This window comes from Fringilla coelebs (genome assembly GCF_963513975.1).
Source record: "Fringilla coelebs genome assembly, chromosome: 8".
Taxonomy (NCBI): domain Eukaryota; kingdom Metazoa; phylum Chordata; class Aves; order Passeriformes; family Fringillidae; genus Fringilla; species Fringilla coelebs.
Genome location: NC_140066.1, coordinates 30,052,515 through 30,074,288, shown reverse-complemented (window position 1 = coordinate 30,074,288; position 21,774 = coordinate 30,052,515). Strand labels below are relative to the sequence as shown.

General features: G+C 39.4%; 1 protein-coding gene across 1 annotated transcript in view; it reads left to right on the top strand.

Annotated features, from left to right (window-relative positions):
- GFRA1 (GDNF family receptor alpha 1) overlaps positions 1 to 21,774 on the top strand; it is a gene marked incomplete at its 3' end in the record, with an annotated part of 129,338 nt that overhangs the window by 103,201 nt on the left and 4,363 nt on the right. The window contains exon 7 of the mRNA XM_084210656.1: positions 2,985 to 3,163. Coding sequence (XP_084066782.1) covers positions 2,985 to 3,163 — 179 coding nt within the window. The remainder of the gene's footprint in view (positions 1 to 2,984; positions 3,164 to 21,774) is intronic.

The following is a 21,774-nucleotide window of genomic DNA, read 5'->3' as shown; positions in this document are numbered from 1 at the left end:
ATGAGCAAAATATGCCTGATGCTGTGGTTTGTGGCCATGATTTCAAACATGAGAAGCTCTTGGGGGCAAAAAAAAATATAGAAGCCAAAGTTGTGTGATATTGAAATATGTTTACATCACAGGTCATATTTGGAGCCTAACAGTCAGGCAGCATCTTTACCATGGAATTGCAGCACCTGAGGGGTTTCTGTATAATTTAAGAAATTCATATAAAAAAGACATGTAGTTTAGGATATGAAGGATTTGCCGTGAGTAAGTATAAATTGGATTGTGCTTGCAATTTACAGCCAACTTCATTTTTTTTTAGGATATTGGATCTCAGATGCCTGGTTTTAACACAAGCCTGGATAGTAACTATTGTAAAGATTTTGTTAAATTATTGATTTTTTTTTTTTTTTCTGTCAGACTCACTTCCAAATTAGGGACTATTATAAATTTCAGAATGGCTCAGTGGAGTCAATTTTGGCAGGTTCTCTTTTCAAATTTCCTGTCTGCCTGGAGCAGCATAATTGGATGATGTGGAGTGTGCATCAGAGTTTTAATTTCAGATAAATGAGGAGACCAAAAGAGCTTGGCTTCCCTAGCCTAGCTGAACAGAAGTTGAAAGGATACGTGATTGTCCTCTGAAATTGCATTAGCAGGGCAAACCCAAGGAGGGGAAGGGATTACTTCACCTGCAGGACAGTGTTGGCATAAGATCAAAAAGGAAGATATTGGCCATACATACTTAGGCTTGAAATGGAAAATTTTTAACCATCAGACTAAAGTTAAGAAATAGGCTTCCATCAGGAGTTTTGAGGGTAAAAGTGGTTTTAAAAGTCATATTTCATCAGCTTATGCAAAGGAGGAGATATCATTGCTTTTTTTCAAAACACTAAATGTGCTCAGTGATCCAGACTGGCCCATCCAGCCCTACAAACTCGAGCTGGTGCTAGGGCAGGGCTCGTTATTTTTACTTGAGGGGCTGAAAATCCCCATTGGTAGCTTCTCAAGAAGCAGCACTGCAGTGAAGGCACAGGGAGTTCTGTGCACAGAAACCTGAGTTACTCTGTGATACACTATTTATTAAGCATTGGAAGAACCAATCAATTACTCAAGTTCATTTAACAAAAGAAAAAGAGAAAAGAGTTCAAACTTTATGAGGGGTAAAATTTAACAATATGCCATCAGACCTTCAAGCCTAATGGCAGTTGCCATTTATATCTATTGCAGTAACTCAGATTTTATTCATTTGTGAATGCATTAATTTCTAGAGTGTTGCAGGTTCCCTTTGGAACATAAAGACAGAGCGATTCCTTGTCCTTTCTTTTGCCATCAGTACAAAAGCATTAATGAAGACAAATCAAAGACATTGGAGGTTACTGGGAGACAAATTATGTCATCCTGGCTGCAAGATAATGTCTTCTTCAGGAAGAAATTAAAGGTGTTTCTGGATTTTCTACAAAGTTTTGCCTTTCACATAGAATACGAATTTAAAAAAAATTTATTTTCGTTAGTGAGCCTTCCACTGCCTGGAGAAAATGTCATTTAAATCCTTCCCACTTTTATACAACACAAAAACTTCTTTTTCCATGGTAGGAAGAAAGTAGGAATTTCTTACCAGTCTGTTTTTCAGTATATTTCCCCTTCAAAATGGAAAACAAACCTGTTATTCGGGGCATTATCTATTAATCTATCTATCTATCTATCTATCTATCTATCTATCTATCTATTATCTATTTGAAGTCGCTCATTGCAGCAGGGCTGGACTGAAGACCTTGGAAGGTTCCTTCAACACAAACAATTCTGTGATTCTGTCGTAGAATCACAGAATATCTCAAGTTGGAAGGGACTCATAAGGATCATCTAGTATGATTGTATGAAATAATTGAAGACTAATTGTAAAGGCCACTTGTTACTTTGAAAACTGGAAGGATTGCAGGTATTTCTGTGGCCATTCCTGCAACAGTGGAAACAAAGAGTTACTGTGCTTTTAGGAAATACTGCTTTTTATATTGCCTTATTCATGGAAACACAAGAAAACTTATCATATCCCTCTTCCCACTTTGTCTCCATTAATGCAGCTCATTCTGGTGCTTTTTACAAGTTCTTCTCTTTGCATCTTGAAGTTCTGAGAACTAATATCAAAATAAAATAGATCTTTTTCAGAAGAAAATGACATGTAAATTATTTTATAAGGCAAGGAATGGCACTGAGAAGAAGTGTTAATAACTTCCACATATTAGTCCCCAGTGAAATTGTTTGATTTCTTGTACAAAGAATTTGAAATAAGAAATCCCCAAATCCTTGTTGAATCCCCAAAGACCTGATTAAGAACTGTTTTTCTATTTGTTTATTAAAAAACTCCAACCAATTTACTCTTGCTATAAACACACTCTTTAATCCTGTGAAACTGTGATAAGCTTTTTAACTTTTATATTCTAAAGTTTTAGTTTAACCATGTTTCCCTCACCCAATTATGCAGATTTTGATTGAAAATGGTAAGGAAAAGATTGCCTTAGTTAAACTATTTTGTAGTTATAGGAATATTAGTTTTATTACAACAAGCTGTAGAAATAAATATTTATCCTGTTCTCTGTTTTTAGTTTGCTCTGTAACTTCACCTGCCTGAATTAGGACATGACATTCAAAGTGTATTTTTAATTTTGAAAGTAAATTTTTGAGTCATTGGGATAGTAGCAAATATAATTATGGTTGGTCTTAAAGCTTCTGTCAAGAATTACTGGAAACATTACAAAGAAGAGGCTACACCAATTAATTATGTGACCCCAAATTTTCTGTTCATGTTTCTGATAGGTTCAAAAATAAGACACATTTTTCATCGTAAAATTGAGTTTCTACAAATACACTTTTAAAATGTAATAATAACAATAAAAACAATAATAATTATAATTATAACGGCAATAAAAAACAACTCAGTTCTGCTTTTTGCCTTTTTTTTTTTTTTTTAGAAATAGAAAATTGCCTGTAATTTATTTTCACAGAAAATGCAATTCAGGCCTTTGGCAATGGCACTGATGTGAATGTCTGGCAGCCAGTCTTACCAGTACAGACCACTACAGCCACAACTACGACAGCTTCCAGACTTAGAAACACAGGGTCAGAGACCACCAACAACGAAATACCCTCCCACAATGATTCACCAGCGTGTGCAAACCTGCAGGTAAGAGAGTTTTGTACTTGTTGGTGTCCATAAATTAAAGTTTTTCATAGGTACCTGTCGAGGAGTCTCACACTGCCTAACTAGCTGCCTGCCTAAACTGGAATATCAGTTTATTCCCATGGTGTAGTTACAAGCTGCATATGTTGTGAGCTGTCAGACACTCTTACTTTAATCAGGATCTTGCATATCTCAAAGTGGACTTTATTGCCTTGCTGTCTCAGAAACAGGGGATGGTATTTAATTTCTTATCACAGGTTTGAATATGAATGTGGCACTCTCCAAATCCTGCCAGGATATGTCAGATTAAATTAATCCCTTGAGTACTCCTAATTCAGAGGGAACCCTTAATGTGAGCTAGCATGTCCTGCTGCCTTCTTTCTTATGTTATTGGTGTTAAACTCAAGAAGGTTTTTTGGCTGAGTAGTTCTGGATATTAGAGAACATATGGTGCTGCAAGCTACACGTTGAAGAAGCTGGACAAAGATAAAACTTTTGAATCAGGCACTCTGCTGAACTGAGGTCGAGGTCATGATGGGATTTTGACCAATGGCTGTAGTGACTTTCTTTGACACTTAAATTAGGCTATTGATAGTGGATCATTGATTCTGGATTTAGAGGCACACCACTTGCTGAAGACAGTTTTTGCAGCTCTTTGAAAGACTGAGGGACTTGGGCAGGAGAAGACAGCAGAATCAAGGCAGGCAGAAGGCAGTAGGAAATGTAAAATGAAAACATCCTTAGGCCAGATTGGAATCAGGCTGTAAAAATTTCTGGAGGTTTAAATACAAAATTAGGTCAAGCAGGGATAGATCAGCTTGTCCTGTTTATTTTTGTCTTTACAGAAGGAAAATTGCTATGTGACACAAATATAAGTGTCCAAGCTTTAAAGTCTCAGCTGGTATTAAGATAATTTTTTCTGTATTTCTGGATTTCACTGTTAAAGCATTGATTTTTCGCTTCCTTTTAAAAAGCATTCACTTTGTTTTCTTAATATTAAATGGTTCCATGTCCAGTGAACCAGAAATATTTCTAAGTATGTTTTGCTTCTCAATTTTTCCTGCACTGCTCTCTCTCCTTCATCCTTTTCCAGTTCCTGCATCTATTTTGCATTTGAAAGTTGTATCTGTATCAACATGAGGGACATTACAGAGTCACAAAGTATAGGGGGTTAATGATAGAGGGTGCTGACTTTAGGTCCTTCTGTTTTAATTCTGTTTTTCTCATCTGTGCATTCATTATTATTTAAGCTTTGTAAGTTATTGATAAGAGAGACAGTTGGAGGCCTATATTGCTATTTCCAACACTCATTTAACCAAATAGAATATGCTGAATGAAACTCAGCCTTTTAAAGACTGAGACTTGGAATATCTTGCATTTAGAACAAGACCTCGATGGAATGTTATTGAGTCACTTCATGTTATATTAAAAAGTTGTGTTATGGGAGAGATCACTTTTTCCTTCAGTGTTAGTACAGCCCCCTGTAGAGTCAGGCCTCCAGATGCTACCAAAGTACACATAATAAATAAAGAACTGAAGAAATGGCAAGTGATCACAAATCCCATTGGATTCACTTGAATTTGCAAATGTTCCTTAGGCCTGAATAGATGTTCTTGTGTTTTGAAAATGACTTAAATTCTTCCCTGTCCTTCCTCCTGTTACTGTGGCATTTTGAAGTCACATCCCACATGAGTTTTTCAGCTCTGGTTTAAAGCTGTGCTATGACTTCAAGGGTACCCCCCGATGTACTTGGCACAAGAAATAAAGGTTGGTAGGGAAAATAGGTTCCTTGAAATAAATGATCTCTGGTGTTTGGTAGAAACTGCAGATAAAGTCTGCAGTAAAAGGGCACTGAAGTTATGTGAACCAAGCAGTTTTATTCCTGTGAAGCACAATATTCTATGCCTACCACTTCCTTCTGTCAGAACTGAAACACAAAGAACAAAGCTCTAATATTTTAATGCATTTTTCAAAAAGTAACTTACAAACAGAGCCAAAACAAGCCCACAATTTTTTAAAAAGAAACCCGTGCTTTTTGGACAGTATGGTGCCACTTTGCATGTGAGACTTAAACCCTAATGCAAATTTTATAAAAGAACTGGTATTCATATTGCTCTTGGAGAAGGGTATTCATTCCAAGCCTCTCCTCCCATGAAAATATGCCTTTGTAGTGTTTTCAAAACATGAACTAGTGCAGCCAAAAGCTTTTTTATATGCTTAGCAGCTGAGCTGAAAGGTTTCTAAAAGGCAATATAGCCTGAACGCTGTGAAAAGTCAAATTACAAGCACAAAACGACAATGGCAGAGGAGGGCTGAGGAAGTGGTCATTGAGATGCAACAGAGCTGCATATTCTAGGTAGTGGGTTAAAAAAATACAGCAAAGGAAGAAAGAGCAGGAAGTGATTGATTAGTATAAATTGCCATTGAAAGAAATACAGCAAGGGAAGAAAGAGCAGGAAGTGATTGATTAGTATAATATGCCACAGAAATGAGCAAATACCAACCTCCCAGGGCTGTAAAATACAGGGCACCAACCCAATCTGCCAAGAGCACCACTGACTGAGCAATTTTTGATGCATTTCTCTCTGACTTGTTCAGAATGGTCATGTGAGGAGCAGGAGTGCACCCGTGGTTTTGTTGCTGTGCTGTGTTTCTCCTGCACAAGCAAACCTGGGAATCAGAAAGGTGGTGAATGCTTGAAAAAAATATGAGATATTTTTTGTTTACCTGTACTCAGTATTTACTTCAAAAGCCAGTTGGAGATTTGGAATTTAAAATAATGTTTATTTTAGTGATGCTGCTTAGAAGTTGTTCTTCATTTGAACTTATCATTGCTATGAGAATTTGCAATTCATCCTGTTATGAGGTATTGTCTTATTTCAAATTGATACAGCAAAATGTTTATTTCTGATATCTGCTTACTTTATGTTTACATATGCATGGATTGTGTAAGATACTCTTTTTTTCTGTCCCTCAATTAAATCAGCATTCTGTCTTTGCCAGGAAGATGCTTAATTTATTCAAGAATCCTTTAAACTCTTTTTACAAACCTGACTTCTAACGGGACTTGCTAAACACAGTAAATAGTAGTTACATTTCTATGAAATGCTAAATTTAAGTATATTTGAAGTGCTTTACATCTTGCAAAAAATCTTGAGCACCATATAAAAATAACATTAAGTATTGTGAACACAGGGAGATGAATCCTAACAGCATGTTCCTTGTACAGGCAGATTTTATTAAGTAATTGCCAACCCTATCTTTTTTTTCTGGTGGCTTCACTCTGATGTTTTCTAGTTAACTGACGTATATGTTAATCCTTCATTTTCAGTCATAACTTGCATTCAGGATGCCAGTCAAAAAGTGGTTCTGGTCTTCCAGTCTCATGTTCTACCCCCACTGCCTGAACCATCATGTTGGATTATTTTAAAGGGACAGAAGAATGAGTTTGGATGTGTACTCACACCATGTATTCTTCAAAAAAAGGCTGCCTTTGCATTTAGGAGAGATGGACAGACCTGAAGGATGATGATGAAATGAACCTCAAATGATAGATTAGACCAGTTGTTCCTGGGTCATTGCAGAGATAAATTAAAAACAGACTTCCACACTGGGTTTTCTATAATATTTTGAAGGATGTTTTGCAAAAGACAAAAATCATTGAAGTCATGTTAGTTAAGGACATTTAGGTAAATATATGCATCAAAGTCTTGCTAGCTAGCTCTATACTTTGCTTTCCCATATTTATTATGTCTTGCTCTTGCTTTGGATGTTCAGCATTCAAAGAGAATTAAGGTTTTTGTGCTTTTGAAGAATGTAGCAATGGACAGATATAATGGAGATACATGATCCTTTGCACTGAAGACAAGTCCAGTATGTAAATGTTGTTGTGCTCTCAGCAGCAAAATTTAAAAACTATGAGATATAAATTGAAAATATCAAACATCTTGTGGGGAACATTGGAAAGGAGAAATCTGGATACTTAAATATATCAATTCTTTCTATTTGCATTAGTGAGTATTTTTAGCAGATGTGGGTCATAATGCAAGCGGCTCTTCCACAAATTCACGTGATACTTGTGATTTAAAAAATACTTAGAATGGTGAGTCCTAGGACAAAAACAGGAGAGGGGGCTCACATTACTCTGAGGAGAGCAGGACTTCAGCGTGACTGAGGCTGAAAATGACTCTGCTTTTGCCATGTAGATCTGTCTGTGCAGACCTTCAGCACTGTGCAGGGAGCTGCTAATCTGGTGGGTTAAGTACCCTCTCTAACTGCTTAATGTTGCTTGCCAGGTGCTAAATATCATTATTCAAAGCATTATGTGGATGTTTGGAGAGGGTTAAAAGCTCCTGTGCAGCATTCTGAGGATCAGGACACAGCAGGTGTGGATCTCCAGGGCTGGTAATTGAGTGGTGGGTATACATACATAAGCAGGAAGAACAGGCAGTGTGTAGGTGAGGGAATAGCACAACTGCTGAGATGGAGCCCTGGGCTAGAGGCAAATCTTGTTTTATCCCCTGAGCACCACTATTAACTCACCCATACACCTGGCACCCTCTTTCCCCCATCCCTCACACAGCCTGTGAACTTTTTGTGATATACAAGCACTGACTTTTCAAATGCCTTGTCTGCTCCATCCCTTGGGAAAGTCCTGCTTGGACCTCTTCCTCTGGGCATTCCAACCACACAGAAAGATACAGTCTGAGGCAAAAGATGGACAACAATATAAAACTCCCAATGCTGTGCCAGAACCAAAAGAAAGGAGAAAAGAAAACAAAAAAAAGAATGTTTTCTATGAAAAGATTTAAATCTACCTCCTGTATTTCCAGGATTAGCTGACATAATGGGGTCAGCCTGCTGGTAAGAGTGATTTAGAGAGCACTTATTGGCAGCTTTTCTGCTAAAAAAGCAATGTCTTTAATTTGCTTTAGTGGCAAGTCCCTTGTACCTAAAGAAGTTTTGAGTGCTTTGTATACACAGATTAAGATAGGAGAGCCAGGGCTAATGTAAAGTTTCATCTTTAATCTTTCACTTTTCATTCAGGGAGCACTAAATGAAGTTCTGTTTTGCCACAACAGATACTGCTTCGTCCATTGATTTCACTGACACTGGTTTCAGGGGGGTTAATCCTTGTTTTCTTTAGCACCGTGCTGGAGTGGGTCCTCAGGAAGTGTGGATGTACAATTCCCCCTGGTCATTTACTGTGTGACTCTTGCCAGATCCAGAGGAGGTGAGGGAACCATAGTGGAGACGTGTTGGGGTTTTCAGTGTGTGGAAATCCTGGTGTTTCCTGGCAGGAAAGCAGCCCCAGGCCAGCTGCCTTGCTGTGCAGACAGTGGATCCCAGTGCCACAGGCTGGTTTGCAGGGAACATGTGTTGTATTTGTGGGGTGCCCCATGGCAGGAAGGAGTGATGCATCTGACTCCATGCTCTTAGAAGGCCAATTTATTTTTTTTATGATCTATATTATATTAAAGAATACTAAACTATACTAAAGAATACAGAAGGGATACGGACAGAAGGCTAGAAATACACTAAAGAAAACTCATGACTCTTTCCAGAGCCTCCACACAGCTTGGCACTGGTTGGTCATTAAGTCAAAGCAATTCACAGCAGAAACCAGTGAAACAATCACCTGTTGGTAAACAATGTCCAAACACATTCCAAAGCAGCAAAACACAGGAGAAGCAAATCAGATAATTATTGTTTTCATTTTTTTTTCTGAGGCTTCTCAGCTTCCCAGGAGCAAAATCCTGGGCAAAGAGATTTTTCAGAAAATATGACAGTGACAAATGTGCACACACACGTGTGTGTGTCCATGGGCATGGTCGTGTGGGTGCTCCCACTCAGAGCTAGAATGAGCTTTTCACCTTCTTTGCCAAAGAACTGCAGGAGCACACAAGATGAGCTGTTTTCAAGTGTGTTGAAATCCGGCTGAAGGTAAAGATGTGATTCATGCAGCTGATGAATGTCCAAGTGCAGGGAGTCCTTTGCCTTCTTTTGAACAGAGGAACAGTGTGGGGATGTGGCCAAGGATCCAACCCAAGAGCTCAGACATATTATGGCACTGTCAGTGCTGCTATGAGACATCAGCTATCAGTAGTCAGGAAAAGATTGTTCTCATTTACCAGGCTCAGTTGAACTTCTGAGTTGAACATCAGGCCCCCTTATAAGATTAGTTATGATTTGTGGAGTGAAATAAAGGCTAAAACTTAACAACAGGAAAGTAATCACATCTCTGTTGTTATCACCAGTGCTTAACATGCAGTCTCTTTGGCATGGAGATCTCTCTGTAAGACTGGACCTTATATTTAATGATCAATACTCTGATTTTTAATGCTTGAAGTTGGGTGTAATAAACTCCTCTTCCTGAAAGACAGTGACATGTTTTATGTTGCATATTAGAATTACAGTTTAGATTGTGGGTTTTTGATTAGCATGCTTTTCATGAGATCAAAATATTGTGCGTGTATACTGCTGAAGAGCATAATACTTCAGAATTATTTCATCAATGATAAAATATTTTATGGTTCATTTAAAAAAAAAAAGTTTTAATAGTCTGAGCGTCTTTAGTGTATTATAATAATACAGCACTTTATAGCAGACTGTAAAACTCCAGACTACAGTTTTAGGAATTGTGCAATTTTGTTTTATAGTTTAATAATTGTTCAATTGAAAATGAGTATGAGGTTACTAAAAACCAATTTAACGACTTAAAAAAATACAGCTTTATGAAAATGCACTGAGCGTTTTTACAGAAAATTGAAAATTTTTTGGGAGAGATTACAGTTTTTATCTTCAGAAAGAATTTTGCAAATTATTGCTACTAAAACCAGATTTGCATTTGCAGTGTTCCCCTAAGCTACAGTTGTTTCTGTGTTTCACGAGTATCCTCTTAGAAGAATACAACAGAAATACAAAGTGCTAGAATAAACCAGAATCAGAAAATTGGATCTCATCAGATAAGCCAAATCAAACTATTCACAGCCCTTGTTATTACTTTATGTGGTTCTTCATCATATTGAAGGTATTCCTAATGTCAGCCAACTCTAGTTCTCTATCAAATACCTACTCCATCATGTATTTCCCTTTTAAAACAGATAGCTCACTATAGTATGCAAAAAACAGCCATAAAAAGGAGTACAGTATTATAAATTAATTTTAAGGCATAACTACTACCAATAAAAATTCTAGGTCATTGCATTGTGATGGTACATGTTTAATCATATTGTCTTTGGAAGTAGAGTTCAGAATATATTGTGCCTTTATGGGACCTGACAGAGTGCTTTGTTTAAGACATATTGTTTGCTATTAGCAAATATTAGGTTTTAGCCATGGCTCTGCTCCCATCTCTACTTGTTGGAGTGAAAGAACCTCTGGTTATGGCAGCAGGCTGACCCCATTCCCAAGCAAGAGTAGGCAAAAGTGATTTTTCCACCAGGTTTTTAATGGAACAGAAGTCAAGAGTAGAAGCCTTGAAATCTTGATTTTTTTTTTTTTAACAGAAATAGTTTTCAAGGAGTCCTTATTATACACCAAAATCTCATCATGCTAGTTATTCCAGAAACTCATAATGAGAAGGTAGTCTTGGCCTTAAAAACCCAATTAATTGCTGTTAACTTCAGTGCAGCTATTACCTTACAGCCTCTACTTGTTCTGGAAACCACATAGTGTATTTGAGTGCTTCAGAAACAGTAAATACTTTACTATTATAAATGATGTTAATGCATTAGGTTGTCCTCAAAAAAATTTATCCACAAAGATTCATGAGGAAAACCAAAGTAAAAGGCTTTATTAGATATAAATATAGGCAATAATGAACACAGTTGTCAATAGAGAGATGTTTCTTGCTAAGGTATGAAAATAGCTCAGCAGTTGCCAGAATTGATCAAAATTTAACAAATAAAATCTTTATCAGTTCTGCCATTTTTGCAAAGAATTGTTCTTTCCTAGGTAAGCAGAAGGATTTCACAAGACTCCTGTAATTGAAATGTACTTTTAAACACCTCTATTGAAGTGGTATTGACAATTTTGTTTTGTAGCATCATGGCTTAGGACAAATGACAGTGTGGAGGCTGAATAATTCTGGGTAATGGAGCATTTTAGTCACAGATGGATGGAGTTTTATGAAGTACCTGCCTCCTCTCTCTTGGAGGGGGATGGTGCAGAGGGGGTGAGAGTTGAGGGGAGCAGGGCAGCAATTTGTTGTACAATCTCCTCATTCCCTGGAGGGGAAAGCTCAGTAACAGAGGGACCTGATGAGTTGTGCACAGTCCTGGTGCAGGGTCAAGGGGTTTGCCTTGTCTCTGGTTCCCTGAAATCCCCAGAGGTGGGAGAAATGTTCCTAGATCCTGCTGTCAGGGTGTGGGGTTGCCTGCCCCAGAGGCATTTCCCAAAATGTTGTTCCCTGAGATTTCTGTGACTCCCTGGGTATATGAGTGGGTAGAGAAGAGCTCACAGATGGGAATTACATTCACTTTGTGCTGTAATTTTCTCATTTATTCTCACCCTTGGTGGCTCTTGAAGTCTTGCAGGCACTACTGGACACTATCTTAATGATCAGCAGGTTGTTTCCATAGATGAGCTGTCTATTTCTTAGAGCACAGCAAACCTGTGCTCTTTTTTAGGACAAGTGGTTGGTCATGTTTTTCATAATCCTTCAGAAAAGTGTTGATTGGATTTCATGGTCTTATGCTCACTGGCATATCTACACCTGAAACATCTGAAATGTCACTTCCAGTTAGCCATTAGTCTTTATAAGATCCTTGTCCTGTCTTGGGTAGGTTGCTTGGTTTGTTTGTTTTGTTGTTTTTCCTTTTTGTGTGGTTTTTGTTTGTTTGTTTTCTTTCCTTTTGTTTTGAGTCGTTTTGTCCTCTCTTCTTGCAGCTCCATTCTGTAATGTTTGGGCACTCAACTGCCTCATAGACTTAATCTGCTATGAAAATTATTTATTTTATTTTTCTGTATTTCCTCTCATGATTTAATGGCTAAATGAAGATTCAGGGAAGAAAAAACCCACCAAAATCTGCACCAGACTGAGCTGGAAGGGCGGTGAGCCTGCATAATCCTGGAGTAGTCTCCATGCTGGGCTGGGCTGCCCTAGAAGGCACAGTGGGGAAGGGCACAGGGGGGTTGTGGCCCTACTGGGGTGCAACTGGGAATGGAGTAAGTCTGCATTTTGATGTGGGTAAAATGCCTGAATCAGCCCTGCTTCCTTGTCCTTGATTAAGGAGGATGCATTGCCTTCCTCTGCCAACAGCAAACCCAAGTACCTGAAGTATGTTTATGCATATAAAGTAATTTGATTTTAAAGAGGCAATCACACGACCTAATCAAATTCTGCTTTTGTTTATACACTTGTAAAAAGGGAATAACTCCACAGTTGTGTGTATTGCAATTATCCTTAAGTGTACATTGTAATTATCCATTACCCCTTACGTGTATGCACACCATTCTTTGATATTTCTGTGTAACCCAGAGACTCAACATTCTTAAAAAATAAACTACCCAGACTCTCAGTTGCCATGTGGCAGATATGATCAAAATAATTTCAGGAATAATAAAGAAGACTTTTTAGGAATAGTTTATTCTGTGTTACTACCAGCAAATGAAATATAGAAAAGCCCAGTGGAAATTAGAGTGCAATAATAAGTAATCACTCTAACCCATACATTGCTGACGAGACAGCAAAGCTGCAAAAGTAGTACAATGTTGAAGAGCTAAAATTTGGAACCTTTTCCATAGCATTCATTAATTTTTCAAGTAATCAAACCAAGTTTATAGGACAGAAAATTAAACACAATCTTTTAACAAAATTGGATAATCTATATTCTTAATAAAAAAAATTAATGACAACAAAACAGCTGAAGAGAAATTTTTGTTCTGCTTTTACCCTTTCTGCTCATTTTACTTACAGCCTTCACTGTGCATTAGTAATCAAATACTGGGAATAAATCACACCCTTTATCTCCTACTTTTTATACCCATCACTGCTAATCAGCTGTCTAACCTGAATAACAGATCTTTATGTTTCATCAAACCATCTACTCTACAGCGTTTTTCAATTTGCTGTTGAGTTCCAGAACATGAGACACTGTCACCCGTTTGAGCTCCTTGCCGTCAGAATCAATAGGAGTTCAAAATGTTTATTTTAGTCAGTACTTTGGAGGAGAGCCTGACTATTTCACAGTAAATCCTGTTCCCAGTCAGTGAACTTGGCCCAATAATCCCACCTCAGGTTAAGCCCTCCTGCATGTTTAGCTCTGTTTATGAGTCACAGGTAAACAGAGTGATGTGCTTAACACAGAATATTTTTCATAGGTTCACTCAGCATGTTTCCTAAAGAATTATAGGATTATCCTCCCTCATGTCTTTCTTGAAACAGAATTAGTTATTCAGGCAGTAATTTATTAAATACTGCATTATATGGTGCTAGAGTTTTCAGGTTGACATTTTCAGAAACCTCTGATTCAAGGCAAGTTACACATTACCACATGACCCTAAACATTTGGATGTTCTGAATTCGTCCTCAGATTTGAAATATGTACATTTGAATTTTTTATGTGCATGGCAGGTAAGGCATGTACCAGGCAGGCTCTAAAAAGCTACCTGCAGCCCTAAGTGCCTAATTTGTGCAGAGAGTTGGATAAATGGGCATATAAATCGGGTGTGCACAGACGAAAGCAAAGCAGTTACCAGAATCTGAGAAAACCCATTCCTAAATTTGTGCCTGCACAAATGTAAAAAAGATGGTTTGATCAGAAATGTTCTGATGAATAGTGTTCAGTGTGGTTTTTACAAAGGCTTACCTTCAGTAGGAAAAGTAGTGCATTAACAGTTGCATGTGTCTTGCCTGGCCTGTAGTGATTTCTGTGTTGCTGTTCTGCACACTCAGTCACATATGCACTGCCATTGTCTGGTCCTCAGGGTGAATTTAGGGGTCTGCTCCTGAAGGGACCTAGCTGCTTGTATAGAGTTTCAGAATCCAAATTCAAATGCAGTGGAAAAGAATTATCCTTTTTTTCATATTGGTTTTGAAACTTTGAGAAATTCTTTCAACTGTTTGCAGAATACTGCTCTCATCAAGAGTTCACCCAGCCTGTGTTAATTTTGATTAAGGTTTCCTGATTATTCCTAAGGACTCAGTCACGGGTATATGCAGAGAAGAAATGCAGATTGTTATAGGCACAACTAAACAGGTTTAGATAAAAAACACAGTCTGTCTATACCCAGAGAACAGCTTAATGAGAATACTTAGGAATAATTAATTAGGCAGAGGCTTTTCACCTTCAGGCTGGTGGCTCCTGTTATATTTAGTACCAGTGCAGCTCTTTGGTAAGTGCCCTCGGTGAGAGAGAGAGCTCTGCTCTCTGGGAGCTGAAGTGGGTCCATGTCACAGGGACAGCCCCTAAAATGCCACTTGGCCTGGTTTATGTCCCTGTAACAGGGGACTGGACCCTGGTGTTCCGTGGACATTTGGAGAGAGCAAATGGCAAAGCTTCAGCTCCACATCATCTCCATGCCAGCGAGACACATCTGCTCCTATGTGCTCTGCAGACCCTCCTTCATCATCTGCTGCCCTTTGTGCTGTGCAGAGCTGCTGGAGTGCAGCTCCACTCATCTGTGCCCAGCAGCCTCGTGCAGTCTCTGGATGGGAGCAGCACAGTGATATCCCAAATCCCTTCTGAGGATGCTGCTCTCAGTCACCAGAGAGGCTTGGCCTGTCTTGGCCACTGAAGATGGCATCTCAGCCCATTTAATTCACTTCTGACTGGGACAGCTCAGTAGTGCAGTGTCAGCACTGGTGTCCAGATCAAATGGCATATGTTAATAATATCAGCAGGTACTGTCTGCATCACACCCATCCCTTGTTCCTAGCAATGCTGTTATCCTCGTGACTGTCCACCCTCTGATCTGTGGGCAGGAGTAACACAAGAACCCAGACTGCTGCTGGGGTTGGCACACACACAGCTGTACTTTTTCCTAATGCTTCCTCTCTAGATACTTGATGGCAATGTAATGATGCTGAAACTTGCTAGGAAGACAAATGCTAGTGAGGGATTAGATGCTTCTGAGTAGGTAGATCACAAAAAAACATCCCTCACTTGGTCTGTTTTCTACTTGCTTCAGCTCAGTCCAGAACTATTAATAAAACCATTATACATGCAGGGAAATATTTGCTGCCAGCCATCATCAATCAAAATTCTCTTCAGATAGCATTCCTAAGATGTTTTTCTAGGTGAAATCTTATAATCTCTCTCTTGAGTACTACCAAAGGATATTAAAATTTGGTAGCACAAGGCACCTTCAAGATTTTTCTTGTAGTGTTTGCAGTAGATTTAGAAAAACCTGAGGCTAGAGTGGGACTTTTTCACACAGCAGCTCATCTCACAGAAAAGGAAGTGGAGGGCATAGGAAAACATCCTGCATGCTTTGTGACATTATAAACCTACACCCCATTAATTCCCCACTCTCTGAAGAGGTGCTCTGCCTGAGGTGCAAATTAGTGCCACTTTTGTGCATCAAACCTGTCCTGTTTAGAGAAGAAGTGCTTCAGAACCACCTCCTCATTTCAAAACTACTACAGAATAGTTGTCAGTATTGACCTGTGCTAGATTAAACAAGCTACCTTGGAATTTAAGTCTGTATGTCCCATTAATAATCCTCTGAACTATCCAGTCTACCACAATATAATTCTTCAAAAAGTAGGCAGACTAGTCACAGCTAAGCTTCTAAAGCTACTTCCAGCTTAGTATGGAAACATTTCAAAATACACCCAAAGTGATGTTGATCTGCATTACTGACATTATTAGCATTCATCTGTTTCTATTTTCCAGTTTATTAAATGTAACATAAATTTGAGCCTTCTGTCCTTCTGTGAAGAACTTGTGGGATGAAACAAAGAAGGATTATATCCTGTGAATACAATTTTGCATAATTTGGTAATCATTTGCATAATCTGGTCTTTATAGGCACAGTTTTATTTTAGTAGGGTTATAATTGTTAAGCATCTAACATTCACAGTACTTTTTTGTGTATAGGAAATTTTTTCAGTGATGGAAAAAAATCCTCCATGCTTCTTACTTCTCAAATTTCAGGCCATATATATGCAGATGATATTAGGAAATTGCTTTTGATTTTCCAGTTGGCACTGCCTGGCAAGTGGAGAAATTCCTGTTGGTGAGTGGGATCAAGGCAGTAAAAATAAGGCACCTTTCAAATAAAACACCATGATTCTGCAGAGATCTCTTACAGGAGTTTCTGTGCTTTTTTGAATAGCTTCATTAATTACAGTGTGGCTGTTTGTGAGAGCATCATTCATGTGTAAATCAGGGATATGAGGAAGGCCACTCTAATACCATCCATTAAAGTATGGCCCACTGTAGGATAACCCATTAAAGAGAATTACTGTCAGGGTTTCACTGATAGTATTTCTGAGAAGGGGTGATTTTTCTTTCCCTCACTCACTTCAGCAAGGGGAGAATGAATGTTGGGTGCTACATCAAAGTCTTTCACAAGTATTGAGTTTTAAGATCCATTTTGCAGGGGCCTTTTAATAACATTTAGGAAGCTGACAGGACAAACCAAGGTCTAGCTTAGCTAATGGAGATCTGTGAATGAGGCCAATTGGATTTTTTTTTTCAGTCATGACTTACATGTGTTGCAAAATATGCTTGTCTTAGAAAACAAAATGCCAGTAATCCAAATTGTATGATACTAATTCACTTTTTTTTAAAAATGAAAGTGCCTCCAGAATTATTAAACAGGAATGATAGTAGTGAATTTGAACACCTTTCTACAGACTTCTAAAGGCTTTTATTCTAATGAAAATAAAAATAGGTTGTCATAGACATTGCTAGCAGCTATGCTTAAAGTTGAAGTTGTTTTGCATTTCATATGAAAAAATATCTAAACCATTAATTATTTGGGTGAGGATTTTCATGTTATGTGTGTGGTTCTAGCTAAATTCTTGAGGAATAGCTGCCTATCAAAGCCACAATACACCATAACCTGTTTTTTTTTTAATACTCCACTTGCTAGGTTTGATTCCACTATTTAAAAAAAAAGTTTTCTATATTTTTATTCTAAATGGTATTGTCAGTGCTAGAAAGGAACTGAGACAAGTACTGCAGCAAGTTCACTACAGTTGCAGCTCTGCCAGTTCTAAGGATGCATCTGTGCACCTGCAAAATTCAGCTACAAGATTAGAGAAGGGAGTGAATGCTTTAATTTTTTATTTCAGTGGCACTTCTGGAGAGCAGATTGTGCCAAAAATGTGAAATTCGCTAATTAATCCAAGTCACAGCTGTTCAAGAGTGGATTATTTTAAAAGAAAAGAATTACCCTCTGAATCATGCCATGATTTAGTGGGACTTGGGTCCATCACCACACAACTGTGGGAATTAATACATTGAGCTTGAAATGTGCAAACTAAACAGAGGCAGGAGGGAGGGATGGATGCAGAGTGGGTGCTCAGATAACTGGTTTCTTTTACCTTTTTGTGCCAGGCTACTTCAGTGTTACTTTATTGTAGCCTTTGCCTCTCTGTAATTGCAGTAGAGTCACTTTTTACCTGAAGTGTTTTTGCCCTTTGCAGGCTCTCTGCGTTTTTTGTCTCCATGTAACCATGCCAGTACTCACAAGGCACACGTGCATACACGTGTTGTTCACAGAAAGTCCTGAACATTCTGAGCCACTTAACAAAAAGCAGATGTTCATGGTTGCTCCATTGCCTTCCCTTTTAAGATTTACGAGTGAGGGCAGCGCTCAGAACAGCAGCAGTAATGCCGGCTGCTCGAGGTTGGCGTGGCACGAAGGGAAGCTTCCTGTCGTGCTGAGGCTCAGCCTGGTGCTCAGGCAAGCTTGCAGAACCCCAGAGCAGCAGCCCTGCTCCTGCCAGGGCACAGAGACAGTGCCTGACCTGGTTTGCTCCATCCCTTCACCTCCCACAGCTCCCAGCTGGGCTCCTCAAAGCCGAGCATCGCTGAGCATCGCTGAGCATCGCTGCTGGGGCTCCCGCAGCAGAGTCCTGGCTGTGCCCTGTCCTGGAGTGTGATTGCAGAGAGGGAAGCTCTCCAGCAAGCAGCAGGCATGGGGAATTCTGCCTGCCCTGGAGCCCCTGCCCAGGCACACCTGGCTTTGGTGTCTCTCACACCCTGCATGGCTTTGGTGCCTCTTTGCAAGGCTCACTGGCACAGGGCAGGGCTGTGCTGCTCTGGCTGAGCTGCTGTGGTCCTGCAGTAGCCCTGGCTGAAGCTGCTCAGGGCTGCTCCCACCACGCTCCAGGGCACCATGGCTAATCCAGGAGGCAGCACCTCGCCTGCTGCCAAGCTGAACAGCTTTTTTCTGGTGTTCAGACACATGGGGACACATGCTCCAGCCTCTGGAGGAGTGTTGTGGGATCTCTAGTGCTTCAATTACCTTCCCTCAAAATTCCCCTCTTCTAACGGGGACTGCAGTGGCTTTGTGTTCCTGCTGTTCAGTCTGCAGCAGCCAGATGCTACTTGTACCTGCTGTCCATGGCACTGGGTTGATCTCTCTGGTGAATCACTTGAGAAATGCATTTTAATAATAAAATCCAAAACAACTCAACTTTGGATTACATGGATGCTTGGTTTTATAACTAGAGGAAAAACCCAACAGCCCAGGCAGCCCGAGATGTTGAGATATTTATCTAATAAAACTTCTTCAATCTCTGCTTTTTAGTATTCTGTTTCCTCCTCTGCCTTTCTTAATGCAAAAATATTTGCTTGCAGCAAATCCATAAAAAGACCATATTAGGAGAATTGCATAATATCCCCTAAAAATAGGAAGGAAAAATCTGGGACTATAGAAATTCATTTTACTCAGCTAAATGAATGACTGAACACGAAAACAAAATTGTTAGCAAGTTACTGTACTGCCATGAAAGGTAAGTCAGCTCAGTTGTCTTGGCTGGGTGTCATATTTTGTGCTGTGCTCACTGGGAAACTAATTGCTTGAAATAAATATTTGAAGATCTCTGTGTCTGGTCCTTGTAAGCTGTTTGATCAGTTTGGTGTTTCTGATAGGATCTGTTTTTTATAAAACTTTTAAGATTGCTGTTAGGCAATTTCAGTGCCATGTTATCCCAGCCAAATAAGTGCAGTGAGAGATGGAGCTTAATGAGGTCCCATGTTTATTAACATAAGGATCTGGGAATGGTCTAGCAATAATTAATATAATACAGGTCATCTTTTCCTTCTTTCCTTCCACACTCTTTTCAGCCCATTTTGGGGGGATTACTTCCAATTCTTACCCCTTCAATCAAATTTTCTATCAATTTGCAAATCAAAGAAGCTGAAGGGAGTTTCCCCTCTCTCCATGTCAGACTTTATCAACTCTTCTGCCCATTTCTTAGATTTCTGAAGTGGTGTCTGTTGCTCTGTGTGTTTCCATCTGCATCTGTCAGTATCCCCAAGTGTCTGGAGTGTCTGTGAGACCAGAGCTGATTTGAGTTGTTGTTCCTCTGCAGTCTGGGAAGGAGATGCTGCTCCCAGCCTGTCAGAGGGACTGGGTGGTTCTCCCTCCCTGGTGAGTGCAGAGCTGGCTTTACCACAGCAAGGACCTAGCTTTGTTCCAGCCTCTCTTCCAGAGGATTCCTATAGAATTTCTCTTTTCTGGCCAGAAAACAAACTGCCCCGCTTTAAGGTTGCTCTCTGTTTCTCATTTCTCATGTTTAAGTCCTCAAATCCAACAAGAATTTATTAATGTTGAGGGATAAGGGCAGTGCTGTAAAAATCCCCTCAGTGTGTGTTTTCCCAGTGCATATTTGGGCACCAGGGGATGCTTGGTTTACTTTATTTAATGTGTCTCAGCTGAAAATCTTGTGATTTGCTTCTTTCTGTGCTGGGTGTTATCTGTGTAGCTTTGGAGCATAGTGCCAGTAATGTCTTCATGATGCTTGTTTCTGGAAGATACTTTCTTCTCTCCACAAAGTGTCATGACAGAACTGCAGTGCTTTTATGCAGAATGACAACTGATAATTTCATGCCCCGAGCTTGTATCTTGAGGGTTGATTCAGCAGAGAGGAAAAAAAAAAAAAACAAAAAACCAAAGCAGAAAAAAGATCTGGCTGCTTTGTTATAGGACAGTGCAGAGCTGCTTGTTTTTATAGCTTAAATAGCTCTGCACTCTGGCTGGATGGTATGGGTTTCAGAATTACCCTGTGTTGAATTGGATCTTTATTTCAGTAGCTGTGTCTCTGACCCACACTTTTCTAATCTTCCCTGTTGAAAGTAATTATACTCCAGTGTGGCTGAGTACTCCTGTGCTAATAAGAAAATACTGTTGTCAGTCGTGATAGATGCACCATCCACTTAGTGAGCACAGAAGAGTTAAACTGATTGCATTTTTACAGTCTGTATATTTCTCTGCTTATTGTTTGTGTCCTGCTGTTGGGGAAAGCAGGTTAGTTGCATAGTAAATCTCTCTAATCAACACAGGAGAAGAACAAAAAGAACAAACACTCATTTGTTATAGCTGCTTTAGAAGTGTGGTCATTTGAAGGATGCATTCTGGGAGATTTGTCCCTCTTCTTCAGAAAGGCTCGTTAATATGGGCATAACTAAGCAGGATCTCAGGAGAGGACAAGGGCTCACTCATTAAAATCAGCTGTACAAACAGCCTGCCGAGCAGGTATCTGCCCTAATGATGCTTCTGTTGCCTCTCCCTGTCCAAGCAATGTGTTCCATAAAGCTCAAGGTGGGTGGGTTCTGAATTTGGGTGCTCCCTCAGTGCCTGTTTGCATTCAGAGCAATGCATTCAGCTCCCTGAACATCCTTCTCTTCCCTCCCTCACCGTAAAGCTCACCTCCATTTGGAGCCATCCCCAGTCAGAACTCTTCCTTGCTTTGGGGAAGAGAAATTGGTGCTGTAGTGAACATAAAAAAATACATATAAAATGGGTGACAAGCCCTGAGTGTGTGTGCTGACTCCTGGTGAGACACTGCTGCAGTGTTTAATGCTTTTATTAACCATGCAGTGCTGGGATTTGCAAAAGCTGGATGCATAATTGCAAGATTGCATTTCTGGGCATAAATTCAGGGCTGTAGTGTCTGCAGAGGATGGATCCAGAGGGATTTGGGAGATGGAAGGAAGGGAGTTGTTTTAGGAGGATCTTAGGATAATTATTAGGTGCAGGGCAAGAGAAGACTAATTAGGGACATAAAATTAAATTCATCTAGGATCAGAAGGAAACATGGAGATCCACAGAGTCTTCTGAAGGAGAAACATCTCTGTAAGCAATATTCCTTTCTCTTTTCAGAAAACCACTAGGTCATCTGCTGATCCTGATTTAACTCTCTTTCTAGGAAAGAAGGAATGTTGCTTCTCATAATGAGATTTTTTTTTCTTTTTCTGGATATGTTGTTGGTCCCTGACCAAGTCTAATATTTTATTTCTGATATTGAAAACTAAAGGGTTTTGAGACCAAAACAAGGCTTATATGTGACTAGCAGACTCGATACTGAAGCTCATCAGGAGGTGCTTAAATACAATTATCTCTAAATACCATCTATTGCTTGTGCTGCTACAGAGGGGAGATTCTCTGGGAAAAGAGTTATTCATATTAGAAAACATAAAAGCTTAAGTGAG